This window comes from Lagopus leucura, unplaced genomic scaffold, assembly GCF_019238085.1.
Source record: "Lagopus leucura isolate 7727_CA_CO unplaced genomic scaffold, USGS_WTPT01 Super-Scaffold_100159, whole genome shotgun sequence".
Lineage (NCBI taxonomy): Eukaryota > Metazoa > Chordata > Aves > Galliformes > Phasianidae > Lagopus > Lagopus leucura.
The window spans coordinates 10,995,345-11,022,186 of record NW_024962335.1 but is presented as its reverse complement, the minus strand read 5'-3'; the positions used below and the strand labels follow the sequence as shown (position 1 = coordinate 11,022,186).

At 39.4% G+C, this 26,842-nt stretch overlaps 1 protein-coding gene across 1 annotated transcript in view; it reads right to left on the bottom strand.

Annotated features, from left to right (window-relative positions):
- The window catches only part of TTC26 (tetratricopeptide repeat domain 26), a 44,379-nt gene extending 18,398 nt beyond the window's left edge, over positions 1–25,981 (bottom strand). The window contains exons 1-12 of the mRNA XM_042890229.1: positions 25,926–25,981; positions 25,646–25,783; positions 25,376–25,468; positions 18,403–18,517; positions 10,707–10,756; positions 9,200–9,345; positions 8,035–8,206; positions 7,545–7,619; positions 6,293–6,395; positions 4,317–4,372; positions 2,440–2,493; positions 2,011–2,074 (exon numbers count right to left, since the gene is read on the bottom strand). Coding sequence (XP_042746163.1) covers positions 2,011–2,074; positions 2,440–2,493; positions 4,317–4,372; positions 6,293–6,395; positions 7,545–7,619; positions 8,035–8,206; positions 9,200–9,345; positions 10,707–10,756; positions 18,403–18,517; positions 25,376–25,468; positions 25,646–25,783; positions 25,926–25,928 — 1,069 coding nt within the window. The 5' untranslated portion in view covers positions 25,929–25,981. The remainder of the gene's footprint in view (positions 1–2,010; positions 2,075–2,439; positions 2,494–4,316; positions 4,373–6,292; positions 6,396–7,544; positions 7,620–8,034; positions 8,207–9,199; positions 9,346–10,706; positions 10,757–18,402; positions 18,518–25,375; positions 25,469–25,645; positions 25,784–25,925) is intronic.
- Between the last annotated feature and the right edge of the window lie 861 nt (positions 25,982–26,842).

Below are 26,842 nucleotides of genomic sequence, written 5' to 3'. Positions count from 1 at the left end.
TCCAACAACCTGCTCTGACAGACTTCTTAACTGCAACCGAGAATTTTGCAACAGCCGATGTACTTTTCCTTTATGATGTTCCTCATACCTTTTAGTTCTTGCACGATTTGATACCTAAGAAGTTGCCTTATGTGAAAAAGCAATTTGTGCTGCTTGTTTTTAACTATCTTGCTGATGATTTATTTCACTGCTCTTTAAGCTTTGGATGGCAGAGTAACTAATTCTTCTCTATACATCTTCGCTATGGATTTACAATGTTCTGTATCACGAGCGTAATAAACTCAGTCATCACTTTTGCAGGCTCTGTATCCTCTTAGTTTATCTCCTCTTGTTCAACAATCTGTCTCCTTTCTTTTATCCTTGTTGGGCTTATGTATACTTTCTTGTTCTACGATGCTGATTGGAAATGTAAGAACCAGAATTGCAGACAATATTCAAGAAATGCAACTACAACTGTGTACAATTACACAGTAATTACTTCTATTTTGTTCTCTCTTTCCTCATCAGTTCCTAAGAGTCTCTTCAGTTTTTTCTAGTGCTTCTTACAATTTTGAAAACATAGTTAAAGCTCTTATCCCCAATAAGTAATACTTAGCATTTATCAAAGCTAAATTTAATTTGCATATTACTACCCAGCTTCATACATTCTTCCACAGCTTTCATCATTGTGGAAGCTCCTGCTATGAGTAATTTTGTACCATTGGCAAACCTAGACATGTCTTTGTTTGTCTCCTACAGCTAATTAATTATGAATATGAACTCTTTATTTAGGAAGAAAAAAGGTTCTTTCAAGTGTTCTTATCAGCTTTGTTTTATCCTTTTCACTACTGCTTCTCATTTGAAACAGAAAACTTGCAGTGAAATGTTATGTAGCTTCCTACTTGAAATTTAGTACCGGAGAAATACTTGAGGTTTTTGTTAGCAAATGGATTTTGAATTTGATTATACTCAGATTACTGTAACAGAACTGAATTTTGATCATAATATTTCAAATCAAGTTCTATGTAATAATCTCTGCGTTGGTCAGGAATCACCTGTTCATTTGTGTGCTCTCTTTCTAAGAAAGAAGAAAAGTTGTCATTCCAAATTTTTCTTCTGTTTCATGCTATGTCATTTACCAGGCTAGCACAGGCAGAACAGAATTTGAACTATTATTTAATTATCTAGCTAAATAAAATCTCTAACTTCTTTAACATGCCAGCCACTGCTGCCATCTACTCTGGTCAGCACTATGCATCTCATATTATCTGAGCATAAACAGGTTTATGTTACTCACCGATAAAGAAAACACATTTACTTTATTTCAGACAAGGTTTCTTTATTGCTTAGAAACATTTCTTCACTGGCATCATCTATTTTGTAATGCCCTACTGCAAATTAAATGTGAACAATATGCTATATGTTACCTTCTTCCTATCGTGTTTAAAAAATGATTTTAGGTTTACAAGCTCTTCTAAAAACAGGCATTCCACTTTACTCATCTATTTTAAAAACATTTAATATTTGTAAAAAAACCCACATATTTGATTTTCATGTGTATGCTTTCTGCTATCTCAGTTGAACTCTTACAGTTTGTCGTCCTCTGTGCAGCATTCATTTGAGGATACAAAACCCACACTATTTTGCATTTAAAGGAGGAATTATTTGAACTATGTGCTCTTTTCTGCCAGCTTTTTTTTCCATGAGACACATTTAGTTGTGTTGCTGTCCTGTTTCTACAAAGAAGACTACGAATATAAGACAAGGTGCTACGGAATCTCTAAGTGAAGACTGGCAGTTTGTAGTATAGCCTCTTTTCCAGTTGAATTCTGGCCAAAGTTTCGGAATAAATGGAGCCTTCTAATTTAAACTTGTAATTTTTATTTTAAACCATAAATTAAACTTCCACATTATAGCAACAAAATGCCTACCACTAGTCAAGCTAATGGTCAGCATTTAGATGAGGATATGAAATACAAACATATACCATAAGAGGGATTACATAATAGAGAAAGAGCATTTCAAACGTACCACATTCACTGGCTGATTCACCCACCAACTGGAAGAACTGCTGAGCAATTTTCAGATGATCTCTCTAGGAAAGGAAAAAAAACTCAACTAGGTGAAATGAAGAACAACATGCAGGCAAACTGGGGTTGAAGTAAAACCGGAAAAGGTAAATTATGCCACTGTATAGGTCTAGATACACTGGAATACTGTAAAAGCAAACAGAATTTGGAAGCATGACAGGGAAGTCAGCTTTAGCTTGATTTACTTTCAGGACTAGTAACAGAAACTTGCAGTTTATTCATTATGGCTTAAGAACTGTATGGAGTAATATGAAGAGACTCAGAGATCCTGCAATGTAAATGTGAGATGATTTTCACTCCACTCAGTCCCTACAGATCTGTTCATATCCTACTGTTGAAGAAGCTGGAGAACCACGTGGATTTAACTCACTGAATCCATTTCTTGTCCAAGAGCCGCATTTACCACTCCTTTGAGGATATACTCCTGGAAAAGAATAAAGAGGATCAAAAAAGGCAATGTGAAGATTTCAGGAGACCTAGAACAGTGTTCTCGCACATATTTTTCTTTCTAAAGTTAACTCTATCCCAAACCAGTTTAACTGATAGCTGGTTATTACCAGAGCAAGTGTTTCGGTACAGCATCACAGTCACCTCCCAAAAATCTATACTGCTTGTTAGCTGGTCACTTCTGCTAAATATTTGGGCTGCAAAGAGGTAGAGTGTTTCCTGATAAGATTTAATATTCAAAGATTATATACCAGAAGTTACACCATAACATAACATAGTATTAAGCCCTCTTCACCACCATTTGGCTAATAATCAAGTGCAATATTGTTCCACTAATGCAAGGATCCAACTTCTAGTACACACACTGGTTAACCATCACCACCAGCACCCATGCTCCAAAAGGCAGTGTTTCTCATCAGGGTAAAAATGTCAAGAGATTTGTGCTCATACTGTTCTACTGAAATTAGGAACTAGAACAGAGTAATCTCTACTCTGAGCTACACAGGCAGTTCTATTCTCACTAAGCAAGATTTTCTTAGCGTGTAACAGATTCATTTGTCTTGTTTAAATCTTATAATCCAGCGTTCTAGCTATAAATGTGTTGTAGTAGGTTCTCCTGATAAACTTGGATAGATCCCTCAGATATAAAAACAGGAAAGGAGGAAAAAAAAAGGACTGTAAAGATGAACAAAATGTAAGGAAACAATCTGATGGTAATAGCCAGGATGCTAAGTAATCATTTCAGTACATCAACTCCTACAGATGCAAAATTAAATCCTATAGACTCCATGACAAAGAAGAAATTTGATAAGAACTATAGGTGAACTACAGAACTATACGTGTAGTTTTGCAGCCTTAATGGGGAGTTCCTTCCGAGTGTGCATGAGAAAATGGAGAAAAAAATCCACAAAGATTCTCAATTTAAAATGTATCAAGTGGGTGACATCGTGGTATACATATAAGCTTGTATATGGGGAAAATGCAGGGAGAAAATAGGGGCCAGAGAAGCAATATTGGTATAAAACTGTTTAAGGAGGGCATATATAGCTGCTTAAGTATTAAGTATACTGAAAAATGCAAGAACTAAAAAGCAGAAAGAAACAGCAGAAGGCACTCCTCAGCACAGAATTACCAGATCTGTTTTTAATGTTTCCCCCCCTCCCTCTCTCCATCCATCCCTCACACACACTCGTGAAAGGTCTCTTTCATGCCCAGTTATGTGATCTTTGGAAACTCAACTGCAAAGAGGAATAAATCAGAGACTAGAGATGCTGGAACAGCCACAAAAGAAAATGACAGTAGCAGTCAAGGGATATTTCAGTTTTCACTCATGGCAGCCAAAGTGAGATGGGATTAGAAGAGACCTATTATTTAACATGTTGAATCGAATCTGGCTCATTTTTATTGAAATGGCTTCAGGACAAACCACGTGAGTGTCTGAGCTAGCAGATCTTGAGGGATGGTGATAACCACCACCGAGGGAGAAGTGACAAGCAGCTGTAGCTGGAAGAGAGCTTTCATCTGTACAGTAATGGTCAGCTCCCTAGAATCAAATCTGCACAAAGAGTTGCATTTTCAATCGACCCTGGGCAGTATAGTACTAAACGTGCTAGGTACTCATGTATGTATATATAATATTCTATGGATGACTCTTAAATCTATCACTGATAAAAGGATAAAACATGAGAGTTTTAAGGGTGGGAACGGAGCAAGCTATCTGCAGGATACCGGTTTTGTATGTGGCAGAATTCACACTAATTTATAGCCTGTCTATGTACCATGACATCATTTTCCAATTACCTGTGGAGCTGTAGGTTCCAAGTCTTTAATCAGGTTATAAGCTTCCTGCACATCATCTGAAATACCAGATGTTAGAATGCATGACAAATCATGGCATGTTGTATTAGAACAAATCACTCATCCTCTACAGCATTCCCCTATAGTCACAGATGAAGAAATAAAGCATTTAGACAGGAAGAGAAAGGTACCTATAAATCAGTGTGAATTTATATCACAATGGTGATGGTTTCCTAGAACTTGAATAACAAACATGGTGTGAGTAATAGCTTCTTTATTACTACAGTTTTCCTACTAAAGATGACTCGGTTCCTTGTTCATAATCTAGTGGCTGACTTTCCAACAGTACAAGGTCAAGATAATAAATCCATTACTTTCTTGTTGTATCTCTTTTCATATTTATTTATTCCATATGCAGGATAAGGTAAGATGTTTCTGAAGAGAAACTTCATTTTTTCATATCAATATTTCAAAATCTGTCCAGCACCTCTTACCTGATCCTACTTCTAACAAGCAAAAACACCAATAGCATAGAAGTTTAAATGTAAAGTTTGGATTCAATAGGCAACTTTGGATCTTCCTGAGAAATAGTAACTGAAAATATCCTAAACCTTATGAAGATGCCCTTTGAACTGACAAAACGTTGTCAATACAGCATTATACCAGCTGCTTATAAGAATAAACCTTATCAAACAAAGCTTCCTTTTGAACAGTACATACCATCCAGACAGCACGGTGACAGTACTCCAGGGTGACTTAAGGCAATATCCATTGGAGATCTCGAGCTTCAATTCATCCCTGACCAACAACTCTGCTTTTCTACCCATTCCCTAGAGCAGCCACATAGTAAGCCAGTACATACTATACAAAAGCAATCACTTTTTATAAAAAAAACTAGAAATAGGTTTTTGGGTTTTCTTCTTTGACTAGTGTAGCACATCAATGTTGGCACAAAGCAAGAGACAAGATCGCCATTCGAGTTTGTCAGCAGGGCATGAGGAGAGAAAGAAACTACAGCAGCCCTGCTTTCTGATCAGTGTGGACCATCAACACAGAATTCTGCTCTTCGGGCTCTGAAGAATTCCCTAACAAATATAGGAAATTAAGATTGGAATTCCTGGCCCAATACCCTAAAACTCACTACCTTAAACAGAAGAAAATGCGAAGCACATCTGTGCTTCAGTCTCTCCACTTCAAAGCACGCCATTATCAGAAACCTTGTAAGTTTTGGAGAGATGGTTCGAGTCATTGGGAGTGTTCTTGACCGATCCTGCTGCACTATGCAGATTTTTAAATGAAGACATAGCATAAGCACATTTCTATCCTAACTCTATAGCATTCCTTTATCAGTATGCATGTTCTTTGAATAACAAAGAACGGAACTTGACTGAAATTATTGCAAGTTTGGCAGCACATGAGTAAATGGACTGTTTTTTAACTGACACAAATTTGCTTTGCTTCTGTATAAGTAGAGATCAAGTTGAAGCATATCTTCTTCAATAATGTTGTTAATAATAATATAATTGATAATAATACTAGTACTGCTTTCAATCATGTTGATTACGATAATAATGGACACAATGTTTGCCAGGAGCAGCAAATGCAGAGTTACAAATGTCAAAGCATACTGACTGAACCAATGGATACCTACTTGTATGGATAAGGAAATAGGAGCACACGCTTGACTTCAGCAAGGTCTTTTGACACAGTCCCTATAATATTGTCACAGCCAGCCATCTCTACAAACCCAAGAACCCCCAATTCTATGTGGAAATAGATTTATTTGAAGGCATACAATTACAGCCCTTCTCTACAAGCTGTGGGAATTTGTTTACATCACTATTTCTCAGAGATACTGAAAAGGAAATATATTACACAGTGCTGCAAAATAAAAAGCATTTTTGGGAGTGATCAGTTGAGAGCAGATAAATAAAAATCATCCCTGAAGCAATGAGAGAGCCAGAGGAAGGCATATTTACCTTGCCGGAGATAGTAAATCACAAGATTCAGTCTTGCCTCAGGAATAACATCAACCAGAGGAGGCAGCACCTGCAAAGCTCCTTCTCCCCCTCGGAACACCACCTGCAAATAAAAGCAGCATATTGATAACTGTTTATTATAATCTTCGTTATGATTCTTTAATTCCTATGTTAACAGTAAGAAGAGGTCAACAGTACTGTCTTTAGTGTAATTCCTGCTTTAATATAACAATAAAATTATATGTATGACAACCTTTGTTCTAAAGAACATTTAAGTACATAATTCATCAGCAGAGATTGACTGATCTCAGGTTTTAGCAGCTGAAAGCTGTGACACATTACATACCAAATGTTTTGAAGAATATGGCCCAGAACAAAAGTGAGAACAAGTACAAAATTAGTTTCCTTATGATTATGCATTTGAGAAAAAAATAGGATAAGTATTATAGAATTGTTTAGAATACAATTAGATCTATAAAGGATTCAGTGCTTTATACTTCAGTGTTACATGACGGTTCCTCCAGAAAAAAAAAATACAACTCTAATATACTGACTCAATGGACTCCTGGCAAAAAGACCAACATTCACAATAAAGAATTTTAACTTATAAAGTCCAATCTGAAATCACTGTTAGGTTTTGTGATCAACGACTGCCTGATAAATAATAGCTATTAACAATTGTTCAGCAAAGTAATAATACCATTGTAGGGAGCATTAACAGGTACTCAGTGACTCTTCTACTGCAGAATGCATAAACATTTTGGCTTGTGTCGGTATCTTTTTCCCCATGCACTGCTTGTCAAGTACTGTTTTGATAAAGACCATTTTCCTGAGTTATCTTAATTCCACTGACATTGTAGTCAATTGTAGACAACATTGAGTTGACAGTTCAAGGTCATGCATTCTGGTTTGTTTCTATACTACCCTAGTTGACTAGTCTCTACAAAATATCTTGCTAGGTTATTCTTACAGGCTATGAATTATTTTAATATGCCTTTTGTGTAACAGCAACAACATTATTACTTTTGTGATACAGTCTCAAACTGTCAAAGAAAATGCCAGGGTAAAAAAAGCACCAGCAATAAACTTGATGGCACATTGATTACACAGGCCAGTTTTCTGGAATAGGACTTATAGGGCAGCAGAGATTCAGATGTTTGCAGATCCCAAAATATTCCCTTTCATAAGTCTTCAAAAAAAAGTTCTACAAACGACTGCAGACCCCACGAAACTCAAGAAGCACATTACTTACCAGATTATGTTTAATGAGCTCCTTCCCAAACTCAAAAGATGATGAGGCACTGTCCGTCAAGTTCTTGAGTTCTGCCTGGAATTACATATACTCAAAAAGTTTAATAATAACACACAAAAAAGCACAGAGACATCAATGGAGGTTCATATTTGTCCCAAAACTGACAGAAACATCTCCACCAGTGCTGGGTCAATGGAAAAGTTGTGCCTTCCCACGTTTATATGACTATTTTTACAAATTGAATAATCCACAGACATAAGGTCAAAAGTGGACCAGGAAAACAGTAAAACCACTGTGCGTGCACCCATGTGTACAGATGGCTTAACGCTAGAATAACTGAAGTAGGTTAAACTCCTAAGAGGACACAATGATGTGGTACTAGGCCATTATCAACACGATTACTGACTACGAAAGATAACAAGGAAAAGAAATGCCTAAGGGATGTCTTGAACTAAAATGAAGGCAAACTGAAGGGCTGTCAAATAGATACCTCAGCAGCCTTTCCGTTGTATAGTCGGAAATGGTTACAAGCCTTGAGGTTAAGAGCAATGGTGCTGTCAGGAACTTGCTGAAGATAAACAGCTAGCACTTCTTGTGATACATCATAGTAATCCAGTTTATAATAGCATAGAGCCACATACACATTCAGAGCCAAGTACTCCCTGCACAAAGGAAAAAAGAGCATTTAAGACAACATTTCAATCCAACAGATAGTTACATTACAGAATATTAAAATCAGTGATGAAGCCCTATGTCTTCAACAAACACATCAAATTTGGGATTTCTAAATACTTGTTAGGTATCTTTATATCTCTAGTTCATGATATAAGTTGCACAGATCCATTAACAGACATGCATGAGTTTTTTTCAATGGCAGCTATTCCAACACAATAACTGACAAAATTGTTGGCTAGCAAGTCTTTAAAAATGTGGTAATTCACACTGAGGAATTTCATAGAAAATAAGAACTTTTGTCCTGGCAGAATAGGATTTTCTGTGCAATACGTGTGAAAACATTTATATGCATTTAAAACTTTGAAAACATTTCAACAGATTCAACATGTTCTATTATCTTAGAAATACTATTTATTTATTTATTAAAGAAAACTAAACAGGCTACTGCAAGCTATGAAAACAGAAGAACTAGGCACAGAAATAAGACAGATATTTGTGGTAACAGTAAGTAAAAAGATAATTGTTACAAAGGTTTCTCGCTTAGCTTTGCATGATTGCTTCTACAGATTTAGAATTTCAAGAACTCTTTCCTGAGCATTAAATTACATATGTACATTAAGAAGGACACTCAGCTTTCTCTAATGCACTCAAGAAGAGACAGTGCCAAAAGACAGCTACGTATTATGGGGTTGCAATTTCTATTCTACCAAACCGCTTTTCCAGCCGCTTAAGAATTCATTTTGTTCCTTTTCAAATGATGAACTAAGAAGTAGAATATGATAGAAAAAAAACAATACTTAAAGAAATGCAAAGAGCTTTCTAGATAACCACTGAGAGCTGATCCGCTTCTTAGAAAGGGTAACAGGTGAAGCAGAAATCAGTGATCAAAAGCAAGGCTCACCAGACTGATCATCAGAACTGTAATTCAATTACAACAATATCAGAGACACCAAAGTAAGGTTTAGAGTAGAAATGCCTACCGATTTTCAAGAAGAATGCATTTGTAGATATCAATAGCTTCTTGGTAGTGGGACCGCATGTAGTGGATAGATGCCAAGCTAAGCTGATCCTCTGTAATGTCTTGCAGATTTTGGTGAGAGCTCATCAGTTTCTTCTCATCACTGAACTAGAACAGAAAGTGAGACATTCTCAGAAGAGTTCAGTGAGAAATACATTTTAAGTTAATATGCTGGATTAGTTTTGTCCTTGCTGGCAAGCAGCAAGTGATTCATTTTTAACATCTGGATGTTACTTCAAAGTTAATTTGAACAGTGAAGAAAGCCAAACATTAAGAAGCAGACCAGTTGTAAACAGATAAATTAAGCACGAGTTTTCCTTTAAGTTGTGATTCAGACACAATTACACATCATGTGCCTTGCTGGGTAAGAGAGCTTAATTAATCAATTAAGTTATTTCACAAATATAATTCTGCAATGCCGGATTTAATTTACTATTCAATTTGGCACTTTTTTTTCTATTAACAAAAGAAATCTTATTTCTCAGGGATAGCAGAAAAATGGAAGTCCTGCCAACACTCAAGCACTAACTTTCACAACACTTCTTTACAACGCTAGCAAATTCTCCTTCATCGTTCTTTCAAAGTTCCTGTTAAAGCACTGGTTTTTAAAATTGCTGTCGAGCACAGAACAAATGCACTAGGGTATAAGAAAGCAACAGAGTTCAACAATCAGCTTGTACTTGTGTAAGTAATAAAGTTGAGGCTATCCAGCAATTATTTTACTCAAAACAGTTATTCCAGTGCTTTTTATCACAGACATCTTTTAAGTACCGGTGTAGAAACAGTTTAAGATTACTCTTCTAAACCAACAGAAATTTAAGGAAGAGAATCTAGCATCAAAGCTAGCATGCAGGACTTGTATTTTATTTTGCCCCAAACTCAGTCTCTCCAGTAGCACAATACTGGCTGGGTATCATACAGGAAGGATGGTACAAAAGCAAATGGAAGGGAAGACAGCCACAGGTGGTAACTGAAACAGTCATTTAACTGTTGTTGAAATTTAATTAAGTCTGATGCCATAAACACGATTACTTTTTGGACAGTGAATGACTTATGAGGATCAGAAATACCTTATGAGCCTTCTTGCTCAAACTGCTTAGTACAGCTGCAAATTAGGAAACTTTGGTAACTTCAAAGAAAAAGAAAACTGTGGAGTAGGCATTTCTGATTCTGTTCAAAGTCTCAGCTCCTTCATAATAAAAAATACCACCAGGTTCTTATTGTACGACTTGCATGAAGCTGGTTGGTAAGGCTTTTTGTAGATACTTGCTGAGGGCATCCATTCCAAGATCTGGTTTTTACACTTGCTTTCTCCACCACAGTTTATTACAGGAGAGTGGTTGCAGAAAATCTTTGTTCTCCTTCCAACACAGACATTTTAATTATTTGCCCAGATTGCCAGAACACATTACAAATTACCAAATTGAAAAGAAAACAAGCAAAGCACGAGTGAAGAAAGGACATTGTACCTTATGTGCCAGGTGAAAGAGTAAACGGTTCTGAAGACGACTCTTAGGTGCTGAAAGGAAAATTCAGTAAGTATTTCTGCAAAGAACAATTCAGGACATCCAGCTTTTATTTTAACTTTCTCAACAGACATGCATATGCATGTATTTTTCATTAACTAGCCCAAATACAGTTCTTCACTGTACTTCACTTCAGCAATTTTAATTGGTTTTAAAGCCTTCCTGTTTCCCATCTTCATTCCCTGTCCATTTCTTCTGAAATCCCTGCTGAAAATACTTTTTGATTGGCCTCTTCCTTCCATGAGTCTTAAAACTGTGAATAACTGCACTACCATTTCTCTGCTGGTCCTTCTTGTTAAAGTGTGTTTTTTTTTCTGATGCCACGCAGGACCTCTCTCATAGAATTAAAAAAAGCTGCGACAAGCTCATAATCAAGGATCTTTTCACAGTGTGCAATATTTGAAGTAAATTGTGATTCATATTTCTAGGAATCTTGTCAACTTTCAGTATACTGCAAATTCCAGTGCTGCTACCATTTGTTTATGTGATGATATCATACATAGTTCTAATATTTCTTCAGTCCAGAGGAAAAAAAGGCACATTAATGCACTCAGATGTACATTAATGTACTCCTGTACAGAGAACAGATAAGATTCAAACCAAGACATGAAGAGATGAGTGGCTTTCTAAAGCCACTCAAGTCCTCTAAACTTCTGGCTCTAATAGGATTAGGAATTGCATTTAACACATTTCACATGCACAAACTGTTAACTGCAGAGATTTAAGCGACTACAGAGAGCCTTGTTCACTGAGATTGAGAAGGTTCTTAGTCAACAAGCTATTAACTTTTTTGGGGAGCAATCTTCCAAAAAGCCTTGCCTTGCTTCCTGTGTTTTCTTCAGCCTACTCAGCTAATGAGCACTCTCATTTTTGCTCAGACCAACCAGCTGGCAACCCAGGATTTACATGGAATTTTTACAAAGAACAGAATTACTTACTGTGTTTACAGGGCCAAGAAAATGCAGAGTTAGCAAAGCAGTGGTCTGTAACACAACACTACAATTCTTCTGACATCTTAAACCATGAAAGGGAGCACAAACCACCAAAACCTCTTTTTCTTCCCTCTCAAAGATGGAAATTTCTAGCAATAAATTAGATTTATTTTAAATGGCAATTTAGGGACAGATTTCCATACTTCTTACTTTTTCTCTACTCTTATAATAAAGAAACTGTAATGCCAAAAACGAACCAGGCCACTGTCATCAGACAGGCACTGTAAAACTCTGTGTACTCTCAACAGCCGTGTCTAGAAAAAAAAAAAAAGCCAGCACATTTTCTCTCTAAAGACTTTCGAGTATAGAGAAGTACCAAAAGGAAAAGGTGGAACAAGAGTTCTCGCAAAACCAAAATATCTTGCGAAGTATTACTATCCAAGGATCAAGTAGGTAGAAAGCTACATGGTCTTCAGTCTAGGATCTACTAAGGAATTCTCACTGACCTAATAAAAGAAAGGAAAGCCTTTCTGATCTGCAATCAATACTGTGTTGTTATTGACATCGCAGTCATGGACTGCTGCACATGGACCCCACATGTGCTTTCATGCAAAACTTCAACCAACAGCAACCACTCTTTGCAATTCAAAACATTTGGTCATCAAAGACTCCAGAAATACAAGCAGGACAATTTGTGGGATTTACACTGAAAATAACATATTGTATAACCACAGTCCAGCGAACAAAGACACCAACGTTCCTTTTTTTGCATAGGTTTTATATTTTTTTTTGTAGGCTTTAGCATGAATTACTCTGTAAGTGACTTGCAAGCAGTATTCCCTCGAGAACCTAAACTGAGGAATTATTGTTTCACTGGTCAACCAATGACGGTAGTGTTGCACTCACACATCTGGCATTTGATCTGGCATTGAAATTGTTATCCACTAGTTGGCAAGAGCTGGAGGGTTAGTCCACGTTATTCTATGCCTAAAACCAGGCAAAAGCTGAAATCCAAGTTCTGATGGTTTGCTTAGACATATGGAATAGGAAAAAACCTCCCACTTCGTAAGATACAGTATTACCTGATAGAATCCATCTTTTATTCTTTAAAATACAACCTTTTTACATGATGCCAGGCAAGGAAGAGGAGGGTCAAAAACAACAACAAAAAATGTCGCCCTGTTGACATTATAAGCAGAACCGTGGAAACATTCAATAACAGCACTTTTTCCCTGTGCTGAATTTGTTTTTTGAGAAACCTATGAACAAAGTCAGATTAATTTCCAGATACAATCAAATAATAAATATTAAATAAAGCTGCTGTTAATCACTGGGGCAGGAAGGGGTGAAAGTGACTCGTCAAAGAACCATCTTTTGAGAAACGCTAGACTTGCTCTTTTACTACTCTCTGTTATCAAATGTCATTGTCATTGACCTATCAATGCCACAAGAAAGCACAAATTTCTTTTCCTGTCCTATTTTTTCAAGAAAACCACTTTCTTTTTTGTTTTGTTTGTCTATTTGTATCAGCATTTAGAAATCTAGGGATGACAGTGCTGCACTGTGATAAACTAGACCCTGCTCGTGTGTCTAGTACTGGCCTTGTATGGAAGAAATCACTGAGATAGTCGGACTGAACATATTCCACCTAAGAAATGCAACAATATCTCTATACTAGAATTTTTGTAATTATCAGTGCTGATGTTTCAGGGACTATAAACATATTGAGATGGATCTATAGAGCACTTCACATGCTAACAGGTGTAGAATACATCTGAAACTGCCACAGCTGGGAGGGGTAAAGGTGGAACAGGGATGAGAAGGCTTCATCCAGGTAACACAGAAAATATGACCAAAGAAATCCCTATTATGCTGTCCCTAAGAAACAACGCCCTGCTCACCTGAACACAGCTGAATGAAGCCCTCTGTGCCTCAGAACCACAGTCTTTCTGGTGGAGGGAAAGTGCAACGGTAAGGGATAAATGTCAGGAAAAAACAGAGTCCAACACTGAGGTTCATGCTTATACACACTTAAATAGCTCAACTGTTGAGAATTTTCTCACGAAACCTGCAGAGATAATTCACTGAAATTTTCACTTTCCTCAAATACTTTTATTCTTTCTTATACTTAAAAGTCAGTTCAACTGTGTTCAGTTCTGTGCAGTACACACACGCTTCGTTTCAGGCATGCCGGTACATAACACATAGCACAGTAACTTGAAGATGACTGAAACAAAAACAGTTATTTCTGTTATGTGGATTCCACTATGCTTTAAAAAGCTAATAAAAAATCCAGCACACAAACCAAACGCAAGCAACAAAACACCACCAAACCAAAATACGGCTAGTAGTTTTTAAAGTTTAAAGATCTATAATTTGATGCTTTCTTGTGTGCACTTTGAAAGTTCAAACCCAGCTGTTTTAAAAACAATGGCTAAAACGCAATGAAAATGAACTTCTGTGCTCAAGAAATACGGTACAAGCAGACAGCAAATAATTTTGCATGTAGGGAAAGATGCGGCCTAAAGGAAAAGAAAATCCAGCAATGTTGCCATGCTCTCTTGTAACTGCACATTTTCATTGGCGACAACTATCTGACACCTGGCAAACATTTGTGCATGAATAAGCAAAATTGGTTTGGAAAATGCTACCGTTCTTATTAATTCATCTCTGTTTTGCTTTTGTGCAATATTACTCCTTCCTGCATAGGCTGAAATGAGAAGTATCTGTTCAGTTAAACCACATTCTGAGCTGACACATGAAGCGCTGTGAAGAAGCAAATTACAAGTGCTGCCCAGCAAAAAATAGAAGGAAAAAAACCTCTAATGACAAGTTAATACAACCCTATCTGTGCATGAAGCTTAATTGTAAATCTCCACATTTAAAATATAGAGACTGGTTGTTTGGTTTTTTTTTTTTTGTTTGTTTTTTTGCAGCCTCACTTATGTGCAAATCACATTTGCTGGCATGTATTTTGTGGTTTAGAAGAATACTGTTGGTTCTTGTATTTTTCTTAATGCAGTGCTAGCCAAAGGCTTCTGAGAGCACTGTGCAGGCTTCTGAACACCAGGTTTAGTTGCCAGCATTTCTGTGCAAATGTGGCAGGTTCAGTTTCTGATCCTTGTCATTTATTTCTTGAAGGCACAGGACTGGGAACACAACTTAAGACTACTTGGTTTGATAGTGAAAAATTAACACATGTATTATTATTTATTAAGCTAAGACTTGGCTGCATTCTTACAAAGCAAGATGGGCTGATATACACTAAGGGAAATATATGTTCAGCCCTGTGCATTAAAGCACTGAGGCAGAAGGAATAAACAACGCATCACTTGGAAGCTTTGATATGGGATGACTATGGAACAACAGCTGCTGACTTAAGTAACACTACTTTCGCCACAGATACAGGAAACATAACATCCCCAGGTGGCTGAGAGGGCCAATGCCATCCTGGCCTGCATTAGAAATAGTGTGGCTAGCAGGAGCAGGGAGGTGATCATCCCCCTGTACTCAGCTCTAGTGAGCCCACACCTCGAGTACTGTGTCCAGTTTTGGTCCCCTCACTACATGAAAGACATTGAGGCCCTGGAACGTGTCCAGAGAAGGGCAACAAAACTGGTGAGGGGTCTGGAGCACAAACCTTATGAGGAGCGGCTGAGGGGAGACCTCATTGCACTCTACAACTGCCTGAAGGGAGGCTGTGATGAGGAGGGGTTTGGCCTCTTCTCCCGGGCATCAAACAGGACCTGAGGAAATGGCTACAAGTTGTGCCAGAGGAGGTTTAGGCTGGACACGAGGAAAAACTCTTTCTCTCAGAGGGTGGTCAGGCACTGGAATGGCTGCCCAGGGAGGTGGTGGAGTCGCCGTTCCTGGCAGTGTTCAAGAGGCGTCTGGATGAGGAGCTACGAGAGATGGTTTAGTGCTTGTGGAAGCAGTGGGAATGGGAGACGGTTGGACGGTTGGACTAGATGATCTTGTAAGTCCTTTCCAACCTTGTGATTCTGTAAGAGGACAGCAGGAAAAAGAGGCCAGAAATATCTGAAAGGAATTTGGCAGAAAGCCTAGAGGAGATAAAGTACATCTATCATAAAGAATCTTCAAAAAAAGGACTCTCTTCTAGTGACTTTTTATTCCACTTCTTAGGTTATGTTTGCAGTAATTCTGGTTTATGACACTTTTGATGCACAGACTTATTATTTCCTGAGAGAATATCCAATTAAGTTTTATTTAAGTAATGACAAGCTTCACATCTATTAAAAAATGAAGTCTTGCTCCAGAATAGAATGCAAATGATCTTTTATGAAATGCAATAATTACCTCATGGCCTTTAACTCTCATTTCCTGATTTTAAAACATTCTTCATGTTTTTTCCTCAGTCAATAATTTTCTTAAGCAATGGTAACAGCAAATGACAAGAAGGAACTTCTATTTAATTTCCAGATATTTATAGTTTTGTGCAGACAAGCTATTCCAGAAAGCTAGCTGACATTCACATTCCCTTTCATGCAGAGACTCCAACGCCATAGGAATTTGGAATTATAAATGAAAATAAATTATTTCTCCTTCATTTGTTTTAGTGCTGTGCAGCTTTCAGGGGCATGACAACTGCAGCAATAATCAATACACATCAAACAGTATGCAAAAAAGTCTGGCAGTGTGTTCCCAAAATAGCAATGGTAAGCAGCCCAACACTAATGGTGTCTATCACTCTTACAGCAGAGTTAAAGGCAGTAGTGGATAAATGGTGGCATTCCACAGACTTCACCCTCTTGTGCTTACAGCTCAATGAAGTATTTTGCTGCTTACGGGTCACTGCAAAACCACAGAAGAAATCCTAAGATGCTGTAGGTTCCTCTATTAAAGTACTGAGAAAAATCGTCACTGATGCTATTGAAAGACACTAAAATAAACCAAAAAAGGACACATTTTGAGTGAAGATAAGATGATTCAAATTCAGTGTAGGAAAGGCCAAAATGATGGATGTGGAAAGGAGAATCTACCACACTTCTTTCTCCATTGAAAGCTCCCAAGTGTTACAGACCTTCGGATGCTGTGACTGCCTCCCCACCAAGCTTAAGCAGCTAGGAATCATCAGTATTAAATATTCACAACGAAGGCCTAGCATCTCAGTATAAAATCAGGCATGCTGCCTTACTTGCACAATTACATAAAGATCAGGAAGTAACATTACTGCTTAGCTATTTTCTGCTTTGTCCCTCAGCTGCATTCCCAATGTCGTGCACTCCTTTCTTAATGTTCTTGCCTTTTTCTTCTGGCACTTAAGCACTGTTCACCACACCACCTACCCAACCCCTTGTCATGCTACCAAGAAATGATCTGAGGAGCAGAGAAGAATTAACCTTCCCTCAGTTTCAGCTCATAGCTCTAAAGATGCATGCCCAGCTGTGTATCTGTCATCTCTAGGATGGATAACTGTAATTTACCCTATGTGAAGCTGATGACAATGAGCAGTCTCCAACTGGTACAGGATGCAGCCACTTGCTTCCTCTGTGGTTTGGGTATAGTGACACCTCAGATCTATTGCCCAATTATTTTTAGATTTCAAGTTCATGTCCTAGATTGTAATCTCCTAAACTCAAGCTTATACTACTTTAAGGATTACATTATCACCTGTGAATACTAGAATTTTACACACTTCTTGAACAATATGTATCACTAACCAAGAATATGGAGTACACATTTCTGCAGGAAACTTTTTGCAGTTGGAAACAAAACATTTTTAGCTGTGGGAATCAAGTTCAGGATGATTGTTCAGGGAATTTTAAAGGGTTACCAGAATCTAATTATCTCTAAAAAATACTGCAAAACTGTCCTCTTTGGAGGTGTTCTAACACAGTAGTAGAAAACGCACAGTAATTTCCTCCCTTTCTTATTTTCAGCCTAGGGTTAAAGAAATAAAGAATGAAACAAACAAACAAACAAATAAGATTTCGTAAGTCTTATCCTAAGAAAGTGAGAGTCAAAAGCTGACTGAGAACATCACTGCTATTAATTGTACTTAGGAAGCACTGAGACACATGGTGATGAGAAACAATATAAGTCACTAAGATAAACAGAAAGTGATGGGTAACAAAATCAAACTGAAGAAACATTTTTAGGCAGTAAAAAAGTGCCTTGGAATCTAACTTCCATTCTTCTTCTTTAGATTCCATGCATGTTCAAATTAACATGAAAACTTAATAATGTGGTGCAGCAAAGTGCACACCTTATAACCAGATCCCTAATATCTAACTAAAAAGGCAGTAAGACCATCTACTAAGTCACTCAAACTGCTGAATTCTCTCATGTTATTTATTGATTATTTCACTATCCTTATTAGCTTCATCTGCAATGGCTCACAGATATGCAGTCAGCCAAAAGAACAGTAAATTTTTGCTGCTGGTCAGCATATGCTAGGTTTTGTATTTAGAAATTAGTAAGAGAAATTATTTTCCAAATGCTTCTTTCAGTTTCAGCTGTTCCACCTGCCCCAGGTATTTTTAGGGAGCAAATCACATTATAAATTTTGCCCTGAATGAAAAGAAGAAAAAAAAAAAAGAAAAAGAGAGAGAAAAAGAAAAAAACCTCTTTGTTCAAAGTATCCTTTATTACTCTGAAAAAAAAGCACCATATACATTTCTGGAAATCATTTTAGGCGTTCAAGTCAACAAACAGTTCATTTCATCAGTCAGAGACATACATCTCACCTTTCAAGGCTGCTTGTTCAGCTTGTGTATACATTCCCAGAAAGAAGTAGGTACACGCAAGGTTCACCCAAACATCAGGACTGCAAGATGGCTGTTTGGTCAAGGCCTCATATTCCTGGAAAAGAAGTGTTTTTTCTGGTGGTTTTTTTCCTTTATTTAATAGCATACAAATTATTCAGCTCACCCAATTTATTGCCAAGTTCATCATCACTCTTACAACTGAACTACTGCATTTTAACCAAAGATACATTCAGCAGCTTCTTTTTGTTTATGAAAGTGAAAGAATCAATGGGGATAAGCAGTACTAAAAATCATCACTGCAGGAATTCTGTCAATGCTTTAACAGTTACAAAACCATTGAGATAACAAGCTTTTCCTCCATCTTTTCCAATGCTTTCCTAACTCACTGAGTCAGAGGAGGTCATAAAAATCATGGAAATCTCTTTATAATTACTTATTGGAGTGTTAAATATCCTGTTATAAATCTGCATGTAGTGTCTTTGTATAGATTAAAACAGTGGACTCCAAAGAGACAGTATATGCAAGGCAATCCAAAGAGGTGTATCAAGAATTTTATTTATTTTATTTTAAGCTTTTATTTTATTTACCAGTGGCACAAAAATATAAAAGTGTTTATTACAACTTTAGCGTGTATAGTTTATAAATAAATATTCATATGTTGCAGGTGTGTGCTCAAAAAATTTTACTGATAGAGACGCACTATTCAAATGTTTTGAGATGCTGTATTAAAATACAAGCCCAGAAGTCAGTCTTGGCCACGTTCAAGTCTGCCATATACACAAAAATATAACTATAGCAAATACTACTAAATTGTGCCTAACTTCACTGTTTCTCATGTTAAGATTTACACCCAAGCTACCAAAATCCACTGAACACCACATTCTGATGTTTTGCACACTTCCACATTCATTACATCACCCTTACTAATAATAATAAAGTATTCTCTCTTGTTATTTGTGGGGGGAAAAAAGTAAAACCCAACAGACAAAACTTTCAATCTGTTCTTTTAATGAAGCAAGAAATTCTGCAGCTATATTCAACAGCAATATTCCTGAAGATAGACATCTCTGCTCTGCACAACACTAGCTAATTAAAACACAGGCACGGAGGAGATCCCTCAATGCCATTTTTTCCTCTTCAAGGCTCTATTAAATTACTCAGAAGGACCTTCCTAGTGAACGTGCTCCCTGCTTGCATTCCTCCTCCTCATCCCATGTCCAACCTCCAGCATAAGGCAAAAGCAGGCCAGGTTAAGCAAGATTCTCACAGGACTTGTTCGATGAACACTATCCCTCAACCAACAGAAGCCTCTCATCTTTCTCAACATACCCCATTGCTAACTCTGTATTCTTCCTCCAACCGTATGAACCGAAATTTCTCCCTTCCTGGTGAATTTACCACATTGCACCATGGAAGTCTTCTTCCCATGGGGGAAAGGCACAGATATAGGTATCAATCACAAGAGAAACTCTGTCCAAAGGGCAGCAAATTCCAAGAACAGACACATGCTGACAACAACAAAGTTTATAGTTGCTAGTAAAAATATTTTTTTCTCCTGCCACATGAAAGCAAATTGCACTCTCAACCACAGAAGCTATTGGTAATGTATGCTTTTGAAAGCCAGCCCAGTCTTGCTAGTATTCTAGTGACTCACTGTCCTCAAAAACTGTCCTTTTAAAAAATAATAAATTGATTGATTAAAAAAAAAAAAACCAACAAAAAACAACAAGCAACCAACAACAAAAAAGAAAACATTTACATATAGGCTGACGTTCCCTACTGAGGCCAGTTCAGTCTTGACACAGGCCTGTGACGGAGCTACTGTTCTTTTTTGGGACCATCTGGAATCCTTAAAAATTCATTCAAATTAAGTGCACCCAAAGGTCTCTTTCGGTTATGGCTTCAGGCAGATTAATTAGAAAGCACAAAGTGCATAAACACAAGTCATGTTCTGGCCTGGCCATTTAGGACGTGCAATAAATAAGGAGTGCTGTAGCATTACTAATGTGAATCTGTGGATACACAGTAAACAAAAATGAGGACTGTTAGCCCGTCCTACCACATAGTTCTGGGCCATGAGCCCAAGCTACGTGGGGCTGTTGCCCCTTTACTCAGTAACAGGCATTCAGCATTACAGTCTCTCAAAGACTTTTCACAAGAGCTTTTCCCCTTCCTCACCCAAAACAAAACAAAACCCGCAAGAAACCCATAAAAAAAATAATAAAAAAAAGCAAAATACAAGTCTTTCCAATAGCCACCCACCCTGTGGCAGACTTTTGCCAACCAAGGGCTTGACAGCTTCATGCTTTTTCACTCTCCTCCACCTCTCATCCTATCTAAAGGCATACACACAGCCTTCCAAAGAAGCAGGTTGATAGGTTGATTGCCTACGGCTACATACACCTACTGACTGCAACTACCAACAACACTGAGGGCACTGAATAGAATCCTGCTGACCTCATTACTTGTCAAGATTCTCCAAGCTCATAAACAAAGGTTCTGCAAAGATGCCAAATGGGCCAATGTACAGGGCTGCCTCACAAGTGTTCAAAGGAAGCATGGAGATACTTGATTCCTGACTACAGTCGTGACAAAGAAGCACATAAAACTGAGAACCAAAATTCCATATTTTTCTTTCTAGCTTCAGCTGTCAGAAGCTGGAGCATTTATATATTCTCATGCTCTCAAGACTAGATATTGCTCATGCACGAACCACTACCCCGGTATAGCTCTGTTCCTTTCACGCTTCACTATTTAATTCAGGCAGATCAGGGTAGGCAGGAGGTCCTCACCCTTACCCAAGAGGTAAGCAGTTCCCGATTCTCTGCTGAAAGGAAGGCAACAGGCAGGAGAGCCTGCCAGAATCCCTGGGTGATGAGTGATGGCAAACAGACAGATGTGGGGGCGGTTGAAGTTGGTAAAAGAGGAAGAAATCTCCACAAAACTAATTAGATCCTCCCATCAACTTGGGGAGCCCCAATTGCCGTACAGTGCCAAGAAGACACTTATCTGCCTACTGTTAATAGAAATTGATTTATAAGTGAGTAGGAAGCCCTCAGGGACTGCCACTGTGACTGCTGGAAGATTTCAGAGTGGTGCCATTTGTAAAGTAGTACACAGCAGCAGTGATGATCCCAGACCAATGTTGGTGGTATATCCTTTGAGAAGGGCACCTACCTACTAAGAAGTGTGAATCTAGTCAGGGTAGAGCTCTGCCTAGAGACAGTTGGTACGTCTACAGTAAGAGAACTTGAATTGTGCTGATTATATTGCTGTAATTCACCCTAAAGATACTCTTGGATTTGCAGGTCTATCTGATTTTTACTTTTTCCCCCACCTCTCCTTGTGGATGAGGATGGCTACTTCACCTCAGTTGCCAAGACTCTCCAAGAGGTGGCATGCAGCCAGCATGACCTAACTCACCATGAAAATCTCATCATAAATGAAAGGATTACAGAGCAGAATTTCATCAGATGTAAAGAATACCAACCACAAATTAGGAATATAATGACAGAGACAACAGATACATTGCCACTTGCAGGCACTTAGGACTGCGGGTTATTTAGACTTTGTGTAATGTCACTCTGTTTAATTCTGGAGAATTTTCTACCCACAGTATTTCATTTATCATGGTCTCAGCATGTCCCAAAGAGATCTAGAGATTATAGAGAATCAAGGAATTTGTCCTTGAGAATACATCAACAACACTTCTGTAATATAGCAGTGAAGATAGATGCTGCATGTACTTCATCCTTGGCACTGATAACTGAAAAGGAATTCAACCTACATAGTATAGTCAATGCTTTCCCTTGATCACTGCAGTGTTTGGAATTATACAGTGTTCTGACCCAAAAGAAACTAGACTGAGATACACAAGCTCATTTCCCACATGCTACCAGAGCAACAAAGGTATCAGGATTCATTACTCTGCCAAAAAATCAGTCTTAAAGTGGGAAACTGTGATCTCTCACTTTAAAAGGTGTCTATACATGGTTTGTGGTTTTTCTGTTTTTTGGGTTTTTTTTTTTTGTGTGTGTGTGTGTATTTGTTTTTTCCCTACCAGGGCAAAAAGACAGAAAAACAAACTGGGTTGTAGATTTTAAAAGCCTGAATCAACAGCATCATCTAGTGGTGAACTGAATACAACTGACAAAATCTAGTATCTATATAAACAACACTGCTATTCTTTTGCTGAAACTCTGAAAACCTACTCTGGCCATATAAGCACCTAGTGGACATTCCAAAGAGCAGAGCTTATTTCATAATTAATCCTGACCTATTATTTTATACAAACATTTTTTCTTCTTTTTAAACTTTCACTCCTTATTAACACCTCGACATCCAGATATAAATTTAGTGAAGCAACTGTTACATTCATAATCTTTAAATGACACAACTCTGAATGTGAATATTAAATTACCACTATGTTCTAAACTGCTGTTCTCCACTTTGTGCGATGCGTATTGTCAAGCTGAATGACACCAAACAGCTCTAACTTCTCCCAACAAATGTCTGTTGTTTAATTTTTACGTGAGGGGAATATGTCTTTTGAACTTGGAGGCCTGAGAAATTCTGTTTCTGCCTCACATCATTTTTGTGCTTCACTCTAATGCTGTAGGTGAGACAGCTAGGGAGCACACAGCAGAGACAACAGAAAGAGACAGCCCTGTGAATCCCAGGCAGTTTTATCTCCCTTAGAATAGAAAATTGAAACAGAATAATGAAGTCTTCTGGGAGCTGTAGTTCATTCTTCTCTTCTGGGATTAGGTTTCCAGAACCACTGACAATCTGTGGAACTGCAGCATTAACTCTTTTAACTCCCAGCACACTACATGATGTTATGATGTGGAATATCAATTACAAAAATCATAAAACCATGACAGTGCTCCATGGTCTTCAAACTGGTATGGGACCTGGCGTCACTGTGATGCAAGAGGAAGGTTGTCTTCCTCTTTGGCCTGACTCTAAGTTCAAGCCTTCAGCTTAGTCAGCATTGCAGTATAGCATTCAGAGTTGATTTGTTCAAGTTTGTTCAAGTTCCAGGAAATTCAGAAGGATCATCCTTTCCTATCCCAAAAGACAGTGCACATCACTTTACCTGCTAAGGGCTGCATCTTGGAACTTGTTGTTTGATGGGGAATTCATATGTTGCCACTCCATGAACTGTTTTGACTCTGACTCACAGTGTCACAGTGGTGACACCATGTCTCATCACCAGTAGTGATGTGATCCAGGAAACTGTCACCAACAGCCTCATATTGTTCAGTAGGTCCTGACAAACATGCATGTGATGCTTTTTCTCTTCCTAGCGTTCATGGAACCCATCTGGAAGAAACTTTCTGGTATTCCAACATTGCCACCATTGTTTCCAACACACTGAAGTTGATATTCAGCTCCATACACAATTCCCTGGTTGTGATCCACTGATTCACGTTGTTGAGCTAATTGAGACTCTCTTCATTTTGTGGTGTGAGATCTGTGTGTGGTTATCTGGAACATGTCTTGTCTTTCATGTCACAGTTGCCACTGCTGTACCACCCACTGCCTTGCTGTGCTCACATCCACTGTTTGATCTTCATAAATGCTCAGCAAGCATCAATAAATGTCAATAGGTGCCATTTTTTTCTGCACGGAGGAATTCAGTGACACGCCTTTTCTTCATAAGCACTTCCATGCCAGACATCTTTTTGTTAGACTATCTCTATGCTGCCATCCATCTCACAGTGACAAAATCTAACAGAATAGTGGCAGGAAGGTTCAACCTCTACTGCCATACCACCTCCATCTGCCTCTAACATTGTGGGCCAACATAATAAAATGTGAGGCATTACTTTCAGAGTAGACCCTGTATATATATTTTTTAAAAACATAATTTCTCCCAGAGCAGGCAAATTAAAAGGCTGAAATGTTTTCTCAGACCACAACTGCACTTCACAGCAAGTTGTGATGGAGTTCTCCTCCCAGATGGTATTGACCAAAACTAATAAGCCTTAAATGGTGTAATACAGCATTCCAAGGATCCAGCAATTCACATCAGTAGGAATGCAGCAATGGAAAAAACACGACTCAGGCAGACTGAGTTTTTTCCAAATCTTCACTTGCTCATCTGCAGCCTTTTGAACATCACCAAACAAGTCTCCACATTACTCTGATCAAGAATGCACACTGATTCCATCCCTCAGAATTACACAGCAAAATCTTGTTCAGATTTCTACAGTAGAATATGTTAGCACAATTAAGAAAAGAAATCCAGTGACACTGGCAATGAACTGATTGGCAACAAGCGGAGTTTCACAAGAGGCATAAATGGACACAAGAGAAAAACTTACATACACAAAAAAGTGACACAACACAAAAAAGTGACACAACAGCACTGTATGGTGCAAATATTGCTAACTTAGGCATACTTGAATAATCAGTGTGCCTCTTAGTGACTTAAAACATTTGGAGAATGTCTTATTGCATGGAATTACCCAACATAAGAGAACACACTGAAAAATAATAAAGTACATTAAATGGTCAGGGTCATCAACCTCTAAAGAGGGTCAAAAAGCATGTATATTATGTATTAGGAACACAGTGAAAACTAAAGCATAATGAAATCTGAAAAACTGAAAATCTGACACTGTGGAAAGTTAACTGCAAGAATGGAATGGAAAAACTTCTCAGGAAGAGCAGTGCTGCAGTGGCACAGGCTGCCCAGGGAGGTGGTGGAGTCACCGTCCCTGGAGGTGTTCCAGAACCGTGTGGATGTGGCGCTGAGGAATGTGGTCAGTGGGCATGGTGGGGATGGGCTGGCGGTTGGACTAGGTATCTTAGTGGTCTTTTCCAACCTTAATGATTTTGTCATTATCATGTCTCTAATTGGACTGGCTGGCAGAAGCGTTCCCTATCACAGAACACCTTCCCGCTGTTGCCATCCCTGTGGCAGAGCCCCAGTTCCCCATCTCACCTCCAGAGCTCTCTTGTAGTCACCCAGATGGAAGGCAGAGTACCCGATCCAGAGCTCAGCATCCTCCTGCTGCTCACCCGCGTGTCGCTGAAACTTCGGAGGGAAGAGCGAATGTGAGACCGCTGTCAGCAGTCACGCACAGTTTATAAACACCAGTAAAGCAACACCATGCCCATTAATACCGCGGGCAGTCTGACGGCTGTGGATGCCGTTGGGTGAAGCCGCTCTCGGTTTCCAGGGAAGCAGCAGGCCCCGGCCCGCTCCCGTTACCTCCAGCAAGGCGATGGCGCCGGTGAAGTCCCTCCCGGCCAGCAGCTCCTCCAGCTGGGGCACCTTCTTCCCTTTCCTCCTCCGTCTGTCTCCCTGCGGCGGGGTGCTTCCCACAGCCGGCTTGGCCCGGGAGAGCATCTGGGCAGAGAGCAGAGTGGAGCCGGCTCAGAGCGGGGCCCCGCAGCGGGGCCGCTCCACCCGGAGCGGGAGGCAGCGGGGGGAGCGGGAAAGGAGCGCCTGCTCGACCCGCGGCCCGCGCCCCCCGCCCGGCCCCTCTCACCATCCTGCCGCCGGGCCCGCGCTCCCCGCGCCGCCGATGGCGCCGTTGCCGCGGTAACCGTGGGACGGCGGAAGAAGGCGCGGAGCCCAGCGATGCGGCCAATAGGCGCCGCGCGGAGACGGGCGCCGTCCCCCGGAAGGGCTGAGCCTTGGCTCCGCTGAGCACCCGTGGGCTCCAATCATCGCACGCGAGAGGAGGCGCTTTTGGAGTGTCCCTTGGTTGTCCAGCTCTTGGTTGTTCCCGCGGCCTGACTGGCGAGGTGCGGGGCGCGGCCAGAGAAGTGCGCTGGCCTTCTGGTTCCCATATTGGTTTCTCACCAAATCACTTTGATTCCTACCTTTTTCCCACCGCTGGTCCTTCTCCACAACATCCCATAATGCATGAGTGTCCAACCTTTTGGCTCGCCTGGGCCACAGTGAGTGAAGAGTTGCTTTGGGCCATATGTGTGGATGGCATGCAGCTGTTTCCTTGCTGCTGAGCAATAGGTGCGCACCCACACGCAGCCCACGGGTTGGGCATGCCTGCCATAACAACTCTTGTGCAATCCCCACATGTTCTTCCACGACATCTCATGATGAGTTTCATATGCTTGTAGTCCGTAGGTGCTCCAGAGAACTTCTCCCATGGATCTGGATGGGCTCTCTTGATGACTCTCTTAGGGCAGCCTGGGAGGAGCTATGTTAAGGTGGTGGGTTATTGGGGTTGTTCACTGGTTCGTCTGTGCTGCTTTGGTTTCGTGCTGATGAACCTTTCATCACATAACCTTACACCAGCCTTTCCCCAATGGTGGTGCGAGAGGCTGATGTCTGCTTCTCTGTGATGCTCGTATGAGGGCTGATCCAAAAGTGACGCTTCCTATTTTATTATGTTGACCCATGACATCAGTGGCAAATGATCATGGTATGGCAATAGAGGCT